The sequence below is a fragment of the Dermochelys coriacea genome, chromosome 4 (assembly GCF_009764565.3).
Source record: "Dermochelys coriacea isolate rDerCor1 chromosome 4, rDerCor1.pri.v4, whole genome shotgun sequence".
Classification (NCBI taxonomy): domain Eukaryota; kingdom Metazoa; phylum Chordata; order Testudines; family Dermochelyidae; genus Dermochelys; species Dermochelys coriacea.
Window position 1 is genome coordinate 95,271,070 of NC_050071.1, and position 18,359 is coordinate 95,289,428.

Genomic DNA, 18,359 nt, shown 5'->3' on the forward strand with positions numbered 1-18,359 from the left:
TGGGGGTCTGTATGTAGGGGCTCAGGGTGGTGGGGCTCATCAGAGTGGGGGTTTGAATGCAGGGAGCTCAATGGGGGGTGGTCTGGGTACCAGGGTGAGGGTCTGGGTGCAGGGGGCTCCCAATGCAGGGGTTGAGGTTCAATGGGGTGAGGTTTGGGTATGGAGGACTAGGGGGGTATTGGGTGCGGCTTGGCAGGGGGTATCTGGGTATGGGAGGTTCAGCTGCATGGGAGTTGGGCAGATGGGGGAGCAGCTCTCCATACAGTAACCCCTGCCCCACAGCTGAGGAGCAATGGGGGCAAGGAGGAGGGGAGGATCCTGAGCTTCCTGCAGCTTGCGGAGGTTTCTGGGGGTGGGTCTGACACAGCCCCAGCCACTTGTTGTAGGAGAACAGGAAGTCCCATCCTCTCCTGCCTCCAGCCCAGCGAGGACTAGCAGCTGATCCCAGCTCAGGGTAGGAGCCACTGGCTGAGGTGGCCCCAGCCCTGTGGTGATTTACCTCTCTGATGACTGCTCTGGGTGCCTGAAACAATGAACCTGTGCAGCTAGGGAGTGGAATACTTGTGGCACCTTAGAGACTAACAAATTTATTTGGGCATGAGCTTTCATGAGCTACAGCTCACTTCATCGGATCGTGAGCTGTAGCTCATGAAAGCTCATGCTCAAATAAATTTGTTAGTCTCTAAGGTGCCACAAGTACTTCTTTTCTTTTTGCGAATACAGACTAACACAGCTGCTACTCTGAAAGCTAGGGAGTGGTGAGTGACTGCGGTTGCAACTTCCCTTTGTTTCCCTGTCAGAAAGTCATTTTTCTGCATGGAAGCAAAAAAAAATCTGCGTGAGACATGAATTCTGTGCACATGCAATGGCACACAATTCCCCCATGAGTACTCTGAGGCAATTACTGTAGGTGCTTCAGCAGCTAGGCCTTATAGGCACTATCCCGTGTGTCTGACCACTCACACATGACTAAGCAAAGGGTATTTTACTAGGACTAGCACAAAAAGGAAAGTCTGCAAATATCCCCAGGGTGTTTAGCAGCTTAAACAGTTAAGACTTCAAAAGGAGTAACAGCAATTCCTGTCTGTGGCTCAGAGCGCCAGTCCAATCCAGTCAGGGCTCTTTAGGCCCCAGGGTGCCCTCTCCACTCCAGTTTCTATTCAAGCAAATGGGAGTCTGCAGGGCTCCAGGCCAGAGCGAGGGTATGTCTACACAGCCGATGTTACGGCAGCACTTTTAAGGTGGCTGTGTAATGAGGGCACCATCTCCTAGCAAAAAAAATACCCCCATGAGGGAGCAACTCCCAGCATTGGTGCACTATCTACACTGCCACTTTACAGCGCTGAAACTTGCAGTGCTCAGGGGGGTGTTTTTTTTACACCCGAGTGAGCAAGTTGCAGCGCTGTAAAGTGGCAGTGTAGACAAGGCCTTAGTCTCTCGCATTAGGGCCCCTTTGTGCTGGCGCCCCGCCCAGTTGCTGCTGGCAAAGAAGCCCCGCGCAGCCCTGCAGCCAGCGGCGACGTCTGACAGTCTCAGCCTCTTCCCCATGGCGCTTCTCTCCAGCTCCCCGGCAGTCCCCTGCAGTAGAGCCCGGCCACCTCCCTGCGCTGTAGGCCCCTGCTCCGCAGAACGAGCCCGATCATTACGTGGACCCCCGCTGCGAAGTTTCACCGCCCCCGGGAGAGCTCGAGGCGGGAGCGAGCGAGCGGCAGGCAGCAGCGCAGGCTAACGGCTTCGCTCCTCTCCAGCGGGCCAGGCTGCACCTCACCCCGCTCCCACGGCTTAGCAAAGGCAGCTACTCCCCTGGGGCACCGCCCACCCCATGAGACCCCCAACAGCCAGGGCCCCCTGCGGCAGCTGCACCCGGACAAGCCCCCCCCCCCCTTCGCTGCTCATGCGCGCTTCTAGCCAGCCGTCGCCCGGCCCACTGTCCCCGCGCATGCGCTCTATAGCTCTCCCATCCTGCCTAGGCTCTCTCACGGCACTTCCGGAGGAACTGGAGCGGCGAGGGTCACGTGTTCTCGCTCGCCCCGCCCCCAGGGTGCAGACTGGGCAGGACGATGTTGCTGCTGCTGGAGAAGCTCCGGGCTGACCAGGTCCTGAAGGTGAGACCCGCCCCCCGCGGAGCGGGCTGGGCTCTGTGGCGACGGGGCCCCGGCCGCCCGCAGCCCCGCCCCGCCCCGGCGCCCGGCGCGGGCAGGCGCAGTACCGCGCCCGGCCGGGCGGACTGTCCGTGGCCAGCGAGCGGCCCCGGCCGTGACCTGGCGCCCGCCTGGCTCCTCCGGCTCGGGGCCCGGCGCCCTGGAGCGCGTCACCGCCCCATGCTGCACGTGAGCTGTCGGCGCCGCAGCCTGCTCGGGGCCAGGGCCCAGGGCCCGCCATCTCCCGGCTAGTCCCAGGTCACGGGGCGTCTCGTCCTTGCTAATAACGCCCCCCCCTTTGCTGTACGTAGGCACAGAAGAAGCGCCCCGAATTCCTCACCGTGTGTGGTTGACAGGAGCCGCCCTGCCCTCCTCGGGGACACACAGACCAGCTCCCCCTGTTGTGTTACGGGTGTATGTCGGTAACATCTAGGGAGCCCTGGGCCACTACAGCTGTGCACGTCCGGCTTGGGGTCCCCGCTCCCCCGCCCTCAGCATTCACACCATACACCGAGGGAAGCAATCCCAGCACACGTGGTGCTTCTGGGATTTATTGACTAAACTTCTGTGGTCAATATTTTAAGTAACTTAGGCATAGATACTTGCTGTTTAGGAAGGGAAGAATGTTCAGGACAACGACTCCTTCCCATCCCAGCTGGGAGGCTTCCTTGCTTTCCCCCCAAAAATACAGTAAACCATCAATGACGACCATCCTGGGGAGTTTTAGTGGACATGTTTCTGTATGGATCAGGATTCCCTCAGCTCACTAAACTTGAAGGGATGATTGGGTCTTAACTTCTTAGAAGTAATGAGATAAATACTTTTAAGTGTCAGGAGAAGGGTATCGGTTACTTTTGTCTTTAAATGTAATTTTGAGTGAGGCTGTATTAATCCATCAAATCCTAATAAAATGAGCTGCGGAAATCTTTCTCCTGTTGTTCCCTTCTCTCCAGTCAGCTCCTATTAGCTTATCATGAGGGCTGTCAAGCAATTAAAAAATGAATCACAATTAATTGTGCGATTAAGAAAATTAATTGTGATTATATAAATATTTTTGGATATTTTCCACATTTTCAAATATATTGATTTCAATTACAACACAGAATATAAAGTGTACTGTGCTCACTTTATTTATTTTTTATTATAAATATTTGCACTGTAAAAATAAAATAGTATTTTTCAATTCATTTAATACAAGTACTGTAGTGCAATCTCTTTATCATGCAAGTTGAACTTACAAATGTAGAATTATGTAAAAAAAATTGCATTCAAAAATAAAACAATGTGAAGTGAGCCTACAAGCCCACTTCTTGTTCAGTCAATTGTTCAGACAAACAAGTTTGTTTACATTAGCAGGAGATAATGCTGCCTGCTTCTTGTTCAGTCAATTGTTCAGACAAACAAGTTTGTTTACATTAGCAGGAGATAATGCTGCCTGCTTCTTGTTTACAATGTCACCTGAAAGTGAGAACAGGTGTTTGCATTGCATTGTTATAGCTGTGTTTTAAGGTATTTCACATGCCAGATGGGCTAAAGATTTATATGTCCCTTCATACCTCAACCACCATTCCATAGGACATGCATCCATGCTGATGATAGATTCTGCTCGATAACGATCCAAAGCTGTGCAGACCAGTGCATGTTCATTTTTATCATCTGAGTCAGATGTCACCAGTAGAAGGTTGATTTTATTTTTTGGTGGTTTGGGTTCTGTAGTTTCTGCATTGGAGTGGTGTTCTTTCAAGACTTCTGAAATCATGCTCCACATCTTGTCCCTCTAGGATTTTGGAAGGTACTTCAGATTCTTAATCTTGGGTCGAGTGCTGAAGCTATCTTTAGAAATCTCACATTGGTACCTTCTTTGTGTGTTGTCAAATCTGCAGTGAAAGTTTTCTTAAAACGAACATGTGCTGGATCATCATCCGAGACTACTATAATATGATACATATGGCAGAATGCAGGTAAAACACAGAGAAAGAGGCATACAATTCTTCCCCAAGGAGTTCAGTCACAAATTTAATTAATGCATGATTTTTTTTAACAAGTGTCATCAGCATGGAAGCATGTCCTTTGGAATGGTGGTTAAAGCATGAAGGGACATACGAATGTTTAGCATATCTAGCATGTAAATATCTTGCAGTGCTGACTACAAAAGTGCCATGCAAACGCCTGTTCTCATTTTCATGTGACATTGTAAATAAGAAGAGGGCAACATTATCTCCCGTAAATGTAGACAAACTTGTTTGTCTTAGTGACTGGCTGAATAAGAAGCAGGACTGAGTGGACTTGTAAGCTCTGAAGTTTTACATTGTTTTGTTTTTAAGTGCAGTTATGTAAGAAAAAAATTGACATTTGTAAGTTGTGGTTTTATGATAAAGAGATTGCACTACGGTACTTGGTGGTGAATTGAAAAATAATATTTTTTATCATTTTTACAATGCAAATATTTGTAATAAAATAATATAAAGTGAGCACTGTACACTTTGTATTCTGTGTTGTAATTGAAATCAATATATTTGAAAATGTAGAAAAACATCCAAAATATTTAATAAATTTCAATTGATATACTATTGTTTAACAGTGCGATTAAAACTGCAATTAATTTTTTTGAGTTAATCGTGAGAGGTAACTGCGATTAATCAACAGCCCTACTTATCATGTATCTAATAGTTTTCTACCAGTACAAATAAAACATTTGAGATATTCTTCAGTCCTCCTCACAACTGTCAGTGTTTAATTTGTTTTGTACTATGACTTTCCACGCTGACAATAACCCAGAATCCTCTGCTGCTGTCACAACAGCTCTGACTATTGTTGATTTTTTTTTTTTTTTTTTTTTTTTTTTTTTTTTTTTTTTTTTTGGTAAATGAAGTATTAGTCAGTCCTTTTCAGCCACAAAGAAAGTAGTTGCTGCACTGGGCCTTGAGGATAGAGAAACTAGGGGAGCATTTCTGGATGCAAGTGGCTGGTGATTTGGGGAATTAGAGTAGCAGTGGATACTCACTTATTAACATCTTGTATTTGTGTTGCACGTTTAATTTTGAAGATTCCAAAGTTCTTCAGAAAGATCATTGTACCTCACTCACGTGACACTCAGTGATAGTTTAATAGCACATATCAATACTGCATAACAGAAGATGGGGGGGGGGGGACTATCCCGATGAAGAGGCATGATGCAGTTACCCTGTGTGGAACCTGGCCAAAGCAAAGGAATTAAACACATCTCCTCTAGTGAAAAGTGTTGTGTGATGTAGTCAGGATTTCTTTATTTTAAATTTTTTTAACAGCTCTTCCAGAATATGCTACCTCTAGCTGCACATTATCCCTTTACACAATACCAGGGTGGCATTCCTTCAGCATCCAGCCTCTGAGGCAAAAGTGACACCTGAATTGTCTGCTGAACTTTGCTTCTTGTGTAGGGTAATAATGGAGCCATTATAAAGCCTTAGGGTTTCTCTCCCCCCCCCCCCCCCCAGTTTCTTCACCAGGTAGTTGATGGCATATGTGGCCGTGCATATTGTCGATATCAGGATTATGGCAGCGTTTGGAATTTGACAGAATGGATGGCGGTATTAGAAGAAACAACAACATACTTCAAAACTACAGTTGGCAAAAATCTGTCAGATGAAGAGGTGAGACTATCATCAATTAGATTTGACTTTCTTCCATCAAGCCTAGTACTATTGCTATTCTATCCTGAAATATTTATATATTTTAAGTGGGGTTCATATGTTAAATATAGGACTTGGATAGTAATAAAATAGACCAAATCTTGATCACCTTAAGCAGTTCCTTGTCTGCCCCCTCTGATTCCCACTTTATTTCAGGGATTCTGTGCAGCTCCCCCCATTCTCTCTCTGTTCCAGGTTCTGTGTGACCCCTGTTTCCTTCCTCCCCTACCAGGTCTTCCATTCTCCCCACATAGTAGCAGTTCTATGTGCATCCCACTCTCACTTCCCCTCCGTAGCAGGGACTTTCTTCACCATCCCTTCTCCCATGCCAGATTTCCCCACCCACCCACTGTCCCTGTCTGTGGTTCTGTATGCCCCATTCCAAGTTCTCCCATTATTCCCTCTATATGGCAGGGGCTCTGTGTGTGCCCTCAATCTCAGGTCTCTAATATGCCTTTCAGGGTTCTGTGGGGTCCATTCCTCCTCCTCCCTTGCCATGGGCTATGTGTGCTTCCCCACTCTTGCCTTCTTCCCACATTCTAGGAGCTTGGTGTTCTTCCCCCGCATTAGGGTCTACAGTCCTCTTCTCCCCCTTCCCTGGCCAAGGGTCTTTGCATATTCCTTTTCCCTGGCCACCCATTCTTTCCACTCATGGCAGGAGCTGTGTGTGCCCTCATACCGGGGATTCTGTGTCCCCTCCCCCCCATCCCCACATAGCAGGGACTCTGCAAACTCTCCTCCCCTTCCACCCATGCCAGGGGCTCTGGCTGCTCCCCCACATTCCCACCTTCCTCTACCATCCTAGTGGCTCTGTCTGCTCCCTCCCCACAACCAGGTTTCCCCAATTTCCTTCCTCCCTCCTCCAGGGTTTCTGTGTGATCCATTACCCCCTCCCTTCATGCCTGGGCTGTATGTATGTCCCCATTTCCTCTCTTTCCTCATTCTCTGTGCGGGAGATAAATCATTCTGGGTGTCAGCGAGTTATTCTATTGGGAGGATGAGCAGAGATGAGATGTGGTATTGATATTGTGGAAGATACAGTGTGTTTCTAATTTTAAGGAAAACTTGTAGGTGCTCCTAAATACAGTTAGGAATGTATTTATTTAATTTTATGGATAGCAGGGAGGAAGCAGCCAGAATGCTAGCTCCAGAGTGTATGTGGGCAGCTGAGTGACAGATAAACAGTCAATACCAGTGAGTCCTTTCAAGCTATCACTGGGAGAGTTAACTTTATTTTATTTTTTAAAGGGCGCATCAGTGGATTCTAATTTTAAGAAAGGAATCTAAACAGATTAACAGTATCCCTTTGAGAGACCGTTCTCCAATCAATGTTTATACATGAGTGATATTGTATTTAATTTACAGTTATGGAGATAAACTTAATGGAGTCATGTTTGCTTATGCACCGTAGGAAACACACATTGGGGAAATCAATGGGAAAGGGGCATTGAAAGGGAAGCTTCCTTGAATTTTTCAAGTCTCAAGTGTGTTCAGCTGAATCATTGTTAACGATGGCGAGCAAACATTGCACAAATTTCCCTAGCACATAAACAAGGTTTTATAGTGAATAAAAATTTCACTGTATCTTAGGGTGCTTTGGTGGTTGCTTATCCCCACTGTTTGCCATTGCGACCTGTTGGGAGAGGCAAGGGCATAAATTGAATAACTCCAGGTAGCAGTTATCGTTTTGGCTTCTTATCCAGTACAGATATATTCTATTGTAAATCTAACCTTTTCTCTTCATAATTAAAACTCTTTTTACTGATATTTTCAGGCTGTTCAGCAGTTGAATGAATTGAGCTCAAGCCATCAAGAAGCAATCACAAAATGTTTGAAAGGCAGAAAGGAAGAAATCAGGCATGCACTGGTGGAAAGCATAAATGCAATCTCCTCTGCCCAGCTACAGGATTTTGACTGGCAGTTAAAGGTGAGACTGTATCTGTGTCTTTTACTGTCCAGAGCCTAGAAGGCTACAGACACATCCTCTAGTAGGCTGCCTGATTCAGAGGTAAGTTTAGACTTGTATGGATACCAGAAACCCAGAGCAGAAGAATTGCTGGGAAGGCATACAGCTCATGAAAATAAGCTCCCCTTTGCTGTGCTGCATTATTGCCATTTCTTGGATGTTTTTGTTAGATTTTGATTCTCCTCATACATTTAATTTACATCTCTCCATCACAATTTGAGCCCTGACTTGGAAACTTGACTGAATAGAAGAAAAAAACCTGTACTTAGAATAAAATAAAAAAGTAAAGCTACATGAATTTTAGATGGAATTCCCTGACTCATGTAAAAAAACCAACTCTCTAGATCATAACTAAATGTATGTACATTTAAGGGATAGATTGAAATCAGTTGTATTTAGTATTATTTTATTAATGAGAACAGTGCTGCCCAAAGTTGGAAGAAAATCTGCCTATAGAGAAGTGCTCTTTTGCATAAACATTTTAATCTGCCAGAAGTGCATTATAGGAATAATCCTGATAATATTGGTTATGTTTATCTGTCCTTGTTAGTTGTTAGGACAAAAAGCTAGTCTGTTATTTAATAAGCACTGTAGATATTTTTTGCCGAAAAATGATTTTGAACTCCAAGTCAGTTTCTGACTGGACCAGATTTTGCAGCAGCTGATATCATAACATCATGTTGTGTTTCAAATGAGCTGCTTGCTAAGTATTGATCTGTCTCACTGACTGAATTTACTGTTGACAAGAATATAAACCAAACCTATAAAAACATCCAGTTGCTGCCTGCAGTTTCTTGTTACTTTCTCCTATTGAGGGTTTTTTGTGTTTTTTTTAATTTCTGGCTAAGAATTAATTCTGAATTAATATAACATCTGAACTAATTTACAGCTATCTATTTCTTCCTCTGTGGCTCACATTTCGCTTTATCCTTTATTCCCATTAGTCGCCTGTGCAATTTATTAAAATCAGAAATTCTCCTTTGGGGAAATGCTGCTGTAATAGTTATATAGGACCAGCTGCCTTCCCATAATTGTACAGGACCAAAATCAAGTCACAGGCTCTCTATATCTGGTATATGATAATACTGCCAAGTGACTGGAAAAACGTATTCAGTGTTTGCTAGCCAATGTGAAGAATACCTGCACCGCTTCACACTCTGCAATTTAAAGGAATAGAGTTGTGTACTGTATTTAGTTGCAAAATTGTCAATAAACTTTCTATTACATTTTTTAAAAAATTAACTTCTACTGAGGCTTATTTAAATAGTAGAAAAACTTTGACATGCCATTTGACCAATTTTACCAGTATTTGAAAAATTGTATATTTGTTAAATAGTATTTGATCAGCTGCAGAGTTGGCTAGAAAGTGCAAAAAACCACTTAAGAATATAAGAATGGCTATACTGAGTCAGACCAGAGGTCCATCTAGCCCAGTATCTTGTCTTCTGACAGTGGCCAATGCCAGGTGCTTCAGAGGGTATGAACAGAACAGATAATCATTGAGTGATCCATCCCCTGTTGTCCACGCCCAGCTTCTGGCAAACAGAGGCTAGGGACTCTTCAGAGCATGGTTTTGCATCCCTGCCCATCCTGGCTAATAGCCATTGACGGACTTACCCTCTATGAACTTATCTAGTTTTTTTTAACCGTTATAGTCCTGGCCTTCACAATATTCTCTGGCAAAGAGTTCCACAGATTAACTGCATTATATGATGAAATACTTCCTTTTGTTTGTTTTAAACCTGCTGCCTATTACAGTAAAAGCTTTGTTTATTTGGCATGTTGGGAAAATGGGGGGGTGCTCGTAAGTAAAAAAAATTCTGGTTAACTAACAGGTATACTAACTAATGGATGGAGGCAGTTTGGATGCAGGAGGAGGCTCAGGGCTGCGGGTTGGGGTGCGGGCTCTGGGAGGGAGTTTGGGTGCGGGAGAAGGCTTGGGGCAGGGGTTGGGATGTGGGGGGAGTTTCAGGGTGCCAGATCCAGGCGGTGCTTACCTTGGGCATTACCCGGCAAGCAGCAACATGTCTCTGCTGCTCCTGGGCAGAAGAGTGGCCAGTGGCTCTGCGCACTGCCTCCACACGCAGGCACTGCCCCCTCAGCTCCTATTGGCTGCAGTTCCCAGCCAATGGGAGCTGCGGAGCCAGCGCTCAGGGCAGGGCGGAAGCATCACACAGAGCCCCAATGGCTGGTCCTCTGCCTAGGAGCAGCAGGGACGTGTCAGCACTTCTGGGGAGACAGGTAGAGAGCCTGCCAGCCCCGCGCCAACTAGACTTTTAATGTATATCACAAATGCCGGTTTCTAGAACTTTCTGGTTGGTAAAGTGCCAGGTAACACAGTTTTTACTGTAGTTTCATTTGGTGACCCCGAGTTTTTGTGTCATGAGATGGAGTAAATAACAGTTACTTATTTACTTTCTCCACATCAGTCATGATTTTATAGACCTTTATCATATCCCCCCATTCTTTTCTGATACTTTTACTGTGGTACTTACCCAATTACTCTGATACTTGTTGAATAAGTTGTAAATACTGTTCAGTGAGCCCTACTGTCATCTCTTTTACCTTTTTATCCTTTCATGGCTTGCTCTCTCAGCAGATTTGCCCTTTTTATCTAATCCTGGCCCTTGCTGGATGCATATTTCAATTCCATTCCATTGTATAACTTGCATGCTGGATTATATGAAAAACTAAATAAGCAAGAAGCTTTACAGTGTCACTGTTTAAGTGTCGGCAGGCCCAAAATGTAATCTGCTTTAAAATCTGATTGCAAAGTTCATGCAACCCAAGTTTGAGGAATGATTTCAAAACACATGGTTCAATACTGCTACCTATAACAAAAAATGCCATTATCCTGTCATCTTTGAACAATTTTGCATTAACAAACTATTCTTCAACGGAGGGGAAAACAGTTGTTGCTAAAGAAGCAGAAGGAAAGTTTGAGGCTTCAAAGAGAGAGGATGGGTATAATGAACAAGAAGAAAAATACTTAACATTAATCCTGACAGTGACGTTTCAAGATAAAGTGTAGATGTGGTGGCATGATGGACATATAACATTTAATGTCTCTAAATGATTTTTAATTCATCATATACAGCTTGCTCTCTCCAGTGATAAGATCTCCGTGCTGCAAATGCCACTTCTAAATCTTGATCTGGATGTGAAAGAAAACGGTGAAATTAAGCCAGTCTCTGTAGAAATGAATAAGGAAGAACTGCAGAACCTAATAAATGCTCTGGAAGCAGCTAATAAGGTATTTATTACTGACTTTTTATTACATCCTTTCTTAATTAGGTCCTAAGTATTACAATCATTTTTACTTTACAGTATTTCTGTTCTTATAGCACCTTATAGGAAGTGACTTGGCAGTGGAACATGCTTCTGTGGAGTTTATTATTGTATTTAAGTCTGTTTATGTTTATCTTTAGCAGTCTTAGTATATCTCTTGCACAGTTTTATAAAAAATATCTCTTCCTCTAATGAACAGTTAAAATATTTTTTTTGTCATTAACACTAGTTGATTTTTATCAAACTTTCTTCCTCTGCTGCTCTACCCCCGCTTGGAGTTCTTTGGCCTGGGCCCAAAATTTGGCATGCCCCTCTTATATTGTTTTGTTTCATAGTGTTTGGTTACCATGGTTAGCCTGTCTGGTTCTGTATAGCAAGACTGAGCCCTGGATATTGCTACCTAACAACAAAATGTTCTTGATGCTGTACACTAGAACAAGTTCCATTTTAAAGGTTCCCATTCCTTCTACAAAAAGAAAAGGAGTACTTGTGAGATTGAAGTGTTCTCCAACTGGTTTTTGAATGTTATAATTCTTGACGTCTGATTTGTGTCCATTCATTCTTTTACATAGAGACTGTCCAGTTTGGCCAATGTACATGGCAGAGGGGCATTGCTGGCACATGATGGCATATATCACATTGGTAGATGCGCAGGTGAACGAGCCTCTGATAGTGTGGCTGATGTGATTAGGCCCTATGATGGTATCCCCTGAATAGATATGTGGACAGAGTTGGCAACGGGCTTTGTTGCAAGGATAGGTTCCTGGGTTAGTGGTTCTGTTGTGTGGTGTGTGGTTGCTGGTGAGTATTTGCTTCAGATTGGGGGGCTGTCTGTAAGCAAGGACTGGTCTGTCTCCCAAGATCTGAGAGAGCGATGGCTCGTCCTTCACGATAGGTTGTAGATCCTTGATGATGCGTTGGAGGGGTTTTAGTTGGGGGCTGAAGGTGATGGCTAGTGGCGTTCTGTTGTTTTCTTTGTTGGGCCTGTCCTGTAGTAGGTGACTTCTGGGTACTCTTCTGGCTCTGTCAATCTGTTTCTTCACTTCAGCAGGTGGGTACTGTAGTTGTAGGAATGCATGATAGAGATCTTGTAGGTGTTTGTCTCTGTCTGAGGGGTTGGAGCAAATGCGGTTATATCGTAGCGCTTGGCTGTAGACTATGGATCGAGTGGTATGATCTGGATGAAAGCTAGAGGCATGTAGGTAGGAATAGCGGTCAGTAGGTTTCCGATATAGGGTGGTGTTTATGTGACCATCGCTTATTAGCACCGTAGTGTCCAGGAAGTGGATCTCTTGTGTGGACTGGTCCAGGCTGAGGTTGATGGTGGGATGGAAATTGTTGAAATCATGGTGGAATTCCTCAAGAGCTTCTTTTCCATGGGTCCAGATGATGAAGATGTCATCAATGTAGCGCAAGTAGAGTAGGGGCATTAGGGGACGAGAGCTGACTTTATGGCTGACTTAGAACAACGCTTCCTCAGCTCTCGTCCCCTAATGTGTGTATGATAAACCCATTGTTTCATGTTCTCTGTGTGTGTGTGTGTATATAAATCTCTCCTCTGTTTTTTCCACCAAATGCATCCGATGAAGTGAGCTGTAGCTCACGAAAGCTTATGCTCTAATAAATTTGTTAGTCTCTAAGGTGCCACAAGTACTCCTTTTCTTTTTGCGAATACAGACTAACACGGCTGCTACTCTGAAACCATTCCTTCTACAGAGGCAGGAATGCAGCAAGCACAATATACAAATGAGATCAGGATCAAAATGCCTTGAAAGTTACAGGGAGCAGAAGAGAATATGAAAAGAACAGAAGAGAATATGAAAAGAGCCACATACAGAATGATTTGAAGACAGAATTCCCTCCTGACCCCCACAAAGCATCAGTGGCTAGAAACGGACTCTGACACATTATATGGGTTTATCTAGATCAAGCAATCATTTATTTCCTGTGGGCTAATAGAACAGATAGAAAGGGAATTGTACACTGAGAATGCCAGTATATCTGACATTGAAAAATTTAATGTTAGTGGAAACTAAATTCCCTGGAATAGTTCCAAATTGGACAATGGAAAGAGCAGAAAATATGCAGAAGAGAGTAACTTAAACATGTTTGGAGTGGTGTGGTGGTGGGGAAGGACGTAGTATTGTCTGTCTTATACATTTGTTGATGGTAATCACATGGATTGGAGGCATCCTCAACCAAATTGCAGCATTTATTCAAGGCACTTTATAAGGTACAGTGGTTTGTTAGCACTGTTGATGAATGACATACGTGCTTTAAATATCTGTTGATTTACTGATGACAGGTTTCAGAGTTTCAGAGTAGCCGTGTTAGTCTGTATTCGCAAAAAGAAAAGGAGTACTGGTGGCACCTTAGAGACTAACAAATTTATTTGAGCATAAGCTTTCGTGAGCTACAGCTCACTTCATCGGATGCATTGGTGGAAAAAACAGAGGAGAGATTTATATACACACACACACAGAGAACATGAAACAATGGGTTTATCATACACACTGTAAGGAGAGTGATCACTTAAGATAAGCCATCACCAGCAGCAGGGGGGGAAAGGAGGAAAACCTTTCATGGTGACAAACAAGGTAGGCTAATTCCAGCAGTTAACAAGAATATCAGAGGAACAGTGGGGGGTGGGGTGGGAGGGAGAAATACCATGGGGAAATAGTTTTACTTTGTGTAATGACTCATCCATTCCCAGTCTCTATTCAAGCCTAAGTTAATTGTATCCAGTTTGCAAATTAATTCCAATTCAGCAGTCTCTCCTTGGAGTCTGTTTTTGAAGCTTTTTTGTTGAAGGATAGCCACTCTTAGGTCTGTGATCGAGTGACCAGAGAGATTGAAGTGTTCTCCAACTGGTTTTTGAATGTTATAATTCTTGACGTCTGATTTGTGTCCAAACACCTACAAGATCTCTATCATGCATTCCTACAACTACAATACCCACCTGCTGAAGTGAAGAAACAGATTGACAGAGCCAGAAGAGTACCCAGAAGTCACCTACTACAAGACAGGCCCAACAAAGAAAACAACAGAACGCCACTAGCCATCACCTTCAGCCCCCAACTAAAACCCCTCCAACGCATCATCAAGGATCTACCACCTATCCTGAAGGACGACCCATCACTCTCTCAGATCTTGGGAGACAGACCAGTCCTTGCTTACAGACAGCCCCCCAATCTGAAGCAAATACTCACCAGCAACCACACACCACACAACAGAACCACTAACCCAGGAACCTATCCTTGCAACAAAGCCCGTTGCCAACTCTGTCCACATATCTATTCAGGGGATACCATCATAGGGCCTAATCACATCAGCCACACTATCAGAGGCTCGTTCACCTGCGCATCTACCAATGTGATATATGCCATCATGTGCCAGCAATGCCCCTCTGCCATGTACATTGGCCAAACTGGACAGTCTCTACGTAAAAGAATGAATGGACATAAATCAGACGTGAAGAATTATAACATTCAAAAACCAGTTGGAGAACACTTCAATCTCTCTGGTCACTCGATCACAGACCTAAGAGTGGCTATCCTTCAACAAAAAAGCTTCAAAAACAGACTCCAACGAGAGACTGCTGTTTGGAATTAATTTGCAAACTGGATACAATTAACTTAGGCTTGAATAGAGACTGGGAATGGATGAGTCATTACACAAAGTAAAACTATTTCCCCATGGTATTTCTCCCTCCCACCCCCCCACCGCCCACTGTTCCTCTGATATTCTTGTTAACTGCTGGAATTAGCCTACCTTGCTTGTCACCATGAAAGGTTTTCCTCCTTTCCCCCCCCTGCTGCTGGTGATGGCTTATCTTAAGTGATCACTCTCCTTACAGTGTGTATGATAAACCCATTGTTTCATGTTCTCTGTGTGTGTGTATATAAATCTCCCCTCTGTTTTTTCCACCAAATGCATCCGATGAAGTGAGCTGTAGCTCACGAAAGCTTATGCTCTAATAAATTTGTTAGTCTCTAAGGTGCCACCAGTACTCCTTTTCTTTTTAGGTTTCAGAGTGGTAGCCATGTTAGTCTGTATCAGCAAAAAGAACGAGGAGTACTTGTGGCACCTTAGAGACTAACAAATGTATTTGTGCATAAGCTTTTTGTGGGCTAAAACCCACTTCATCAGATGCATGCAGTGGAAAATACAGTGGGAAGACACACACACAGAGAGAGAGAGAACATGAAAAATGGGTGTTGCCATACACACTATAATGAGAGTGATCAATTAAGGTGAGCTATTATCAGCTGGAGAAAAAACCTTTTGTAGTGATAATCAGGATGGCCCATTTCCAACAGTTGACAAGAAGGTGAGAGTAACGGGCTGGGGGCGGGGGAGGAATAAGCATGGGGAAGTAGTTTTACTTTGTGTAATGACCCATCCACTCCCAGTCTTTATTCAAGCCTAATTTAATAGTGTCCAGTTTGCAAATTAATTCCTGGGAGTGGAATAATGACAGTTTACAAACTTCTGTCTCCCAGTAGGATGAGTGGAGAAATGATGGAATAAAGTAATTGTCCAGTTAGAAGTTGGCTATTTATCTCTTAAGTCAAGTTATTTGTTTTTTTTTTTTGTAAACGTAGCTGACAAACTAATCGCTGTTATCTATCCATAATATCTTAGTGTCATGGCTGCAATATGCAGGCCAACACTTCTAATGCTTCTTCAAGAGTGCTTGGCAACTGGAAATCCTGGCTCGTAATTCTTAGTGCTTTTAGTATCAAATGCTAAATGAGGCAGAAGTATGACAGTAATAGTGCTGTTTAAAAAAAAAAAAAAAAAAATGGTCGTACATAGTTCAAAGTGGTATGAGCACATCAGTGTAGTAGGGCCAGGACTGGGTCACCAGGCATCCTGACAGCTACTCATTGGGCTTGTCATCTTCATCCCAGGTGCAGCAGACACTTCCATATATGCCCTGCTGTGGCCAAAAGCCTTCTTTTGCTTTTAGGGGTAACTTTGTGGCTACCTACAGGAACTGCTCCTTCTTGGCAGAGCGGTCTCCTAGGCAGTTGGCAGCAGTTCCTGTTTGGGCCTTCTCAGAGCTGATCACAGGAACACTTTGAGGCCTATGGGTACTCCTCAGTTTCCTGCAAATGAAGCCAAAGGAGCAGTTGCTCATCAAGATTCTGGGCTATCCAGCCAGGGTTCCGTTAGCCCAGGCTTCAGCAGACTCCAGTTTGCTCGGTGCTCTCCTCAGGGTTGCAGGGGAAAGTAAGGTAACGTTTTCTCATGCTTGATTGTACATATTGAGAGGAGGGACTCACTCTGTGAATGGTGTCCCATGTCTGCTGTGTGAAGCAGAAACCTGCAGTATATTTGCAAAGACTGTTTGTTTGTAAGGTATTGTCCAGGCTTCTTGAGCCTGTGACTGGCCCTGATTGTAGCTGAATCTCATTCTTCTTTCAATTTCTTTCTGAAGGTTGTTTTGCAGCTGAAATGACGAGATTCTGACCGTCAGTGATGGTTCCACAAGAGACTGCAAAGAGAATGGAGATACTCTGTAAAGTGGGAGAGTAATGATGCTGTTAAAGTACTGAGTTAAGTAAGCAACACTGATGTGGACCAGAAGATTTATCACAAACTTGGTTAAAAAAGAGAGCCTGCAGTCCACTAGACCAAGAACACAGTTGCCTTGTAGAAAATGTTGAAAGTTGTATAGGCCTATGAAAGACCACAGTAGCATTTATGAAAAATTTGAGTGCCGTGTTTGACTTTGGAGAAGAGATTTTTGCAGATGTACATAAGCTTGTTTTTGTTCAGAATAAGAAATCTTGCCTCCACAGTAACTTATTACATAACAGTGTAATATGAGTTGCTTTCCTTGGAAGGTTAAGCACACCCGTGTCCTGGAACATAAATATTTGATACTTGTGAATAGCAAAGTAATAAACAGTTGATGCTTTACATGGATAATGGCTTTTGACAATTTAAAAATCTTTAAACATTCAGAACCTGCCGACCTGTGTCTTGTGGGTTTCACATAATTGTCTTGAATCTGCTCTGAAAACTGGACCAGTGTCAAAGTTCTGAATAAGAAACGCATGGCTTTCAACTGACAAGTGTGACTCAAAAATAAATAAATAAAATCAAGTGATGGCTTTGCAGAACAGTAGGTCAGCTATTTCCAAAGTTTGTCTAAGAGTGTATATGCTGTACAAAGGCTGTCAGAATAATGCTCCCAGCCCAACATAGCCATTTTTCTGCAGGGAGGGTTTTACACACCTGCAGAGGTTGGGGGCAGGATTTAGGATTCTACACGCAGAATTTCTGCAGAGAATTTGACACCAGAAATCTGTCTGATTCAAATTATTACGTGCTTGTCTACTATCAAAACACATTTAGTTGTATTTAAATAGAATAAAAAAACATACTTATGCATTCATTTTACTTGCAGTGAATTGTAGTAAGCCATGTTATCTGCCTTTAACAAATAAATTCTTGTGACTCTCAGCAGGAGGATGCGGAAATGATGTAAAGGGCAGGATCCTGCTCTCATACCCAGATAATAGTGATTTGTGTGGTACAAGACCCAAGACTATATCATTAATTTCAGTGGTGAGGTTCCCATTGACTTGTGTGGGAGCAAGACCTGAGTTCAGATTTACATCTCCAAGAGAAAACAGCCAGCCACTACAACATTCTGTAGGCCAGATCCTCACCTGGCATAAATCGATTGTAGCTCCATTGTTAGAGTTTAATAGAGCTTTGCCAACTTGCACTGCTTAAGAAGCTGGCCCTCTAAGGAAACGTTAGCCCTGGCATCATAAAATATAGGTGTCTTTTAAGCAATATGAAGGAATTCACTTAATTACTGAAATGCAAATTCATATTAATTATTTTCTGTTTTTCTGCCTTAAACAGGATTTTAATTTTCTCTTTCCACAGTGAATACTATTTGTAATTAAATGAATGTGTTAAATTTGTTAGTCTCTAAGGTGCCACAAGTACTCCTTTTCTTTTTAAATGAATGTGTAAATACTTAGTGTTTTGCGTATGGCAAGCTAATGAAAAAGTGATGAACCACCAGTATTTAATATTATGGTCAGAGTACTACTTAACAAAATTTCAGAAATGATAATTGCAAATGAACTCTTATTTTACTGTTTAATTGTAATGGGATCTCCAGTAGGAGTGAATTAGAAAAAAAACAACCTTCATATATCACGTAGAATAGTTACATGTAACTTCAAGCATTTTGTTTTAGATGCAGAGAGACGCACTGGATTTTTCTGATTGAAATATAGCAATTTTGTTGCTTGCTCAAAGATA

At 43.3% G+C, this 18,359-nt stretch overlaps 1 protein-coding gene across 1 annotated transcript; it reads left to right on the forward strand.

Annotated features, from left to right (window-relative positions):
• The first annotated feature begins 1,521 nt into the window (after positions 1-1,521).
• Positions 1,522-17,000, forward strand: COMMD8 (COMM domain containing 8). The gene is made up of 5 exons (XM_038399629.2): positions 1,522-2,105; positions 5,618-5,773; positions 7,587-7,739; positions 10,876-11,031; positions 16,510-17,000. Exons 1-5 carry the CDS (start codon positions 2,061-2,063, stop codon positions 16,528-16,530), a joined length of 531 nt encoding a protein of 176 aa, XP_038255557.1. The 5' UTR covers positions 1,522-2,060; the 3' UTR covers positions 16,531-17,000.
• The last annotated feature ends 1,359 nt before the right edge of the window (positions 17,001-18,359 follow it).

Bases quoted from the DNA above. Each gene is read 5' to 3' on its own strand.
- COMMD8 (XM_038399629.2), top strand. From the start codon at position 2,061: ATGTTGCTGCTGCTGGAGAAGCTCCGGGCTGACCAGGTCCTGAAG. The intron at 5,774-7,586 runs GTGAGACTATCA...TGATATTTTCAG, and splicing joins AAAATCTGTCAGATGAAGAG to GCTGTTCAGCAGTTGAATGA. The intron at 7,740-10,875 runs GTGAGACTGTAT...CATCATATACAG, and splicing joins ATTTTGACTGGCAGTTAAAG to CTTGCTCTCTCCAGTGATAA.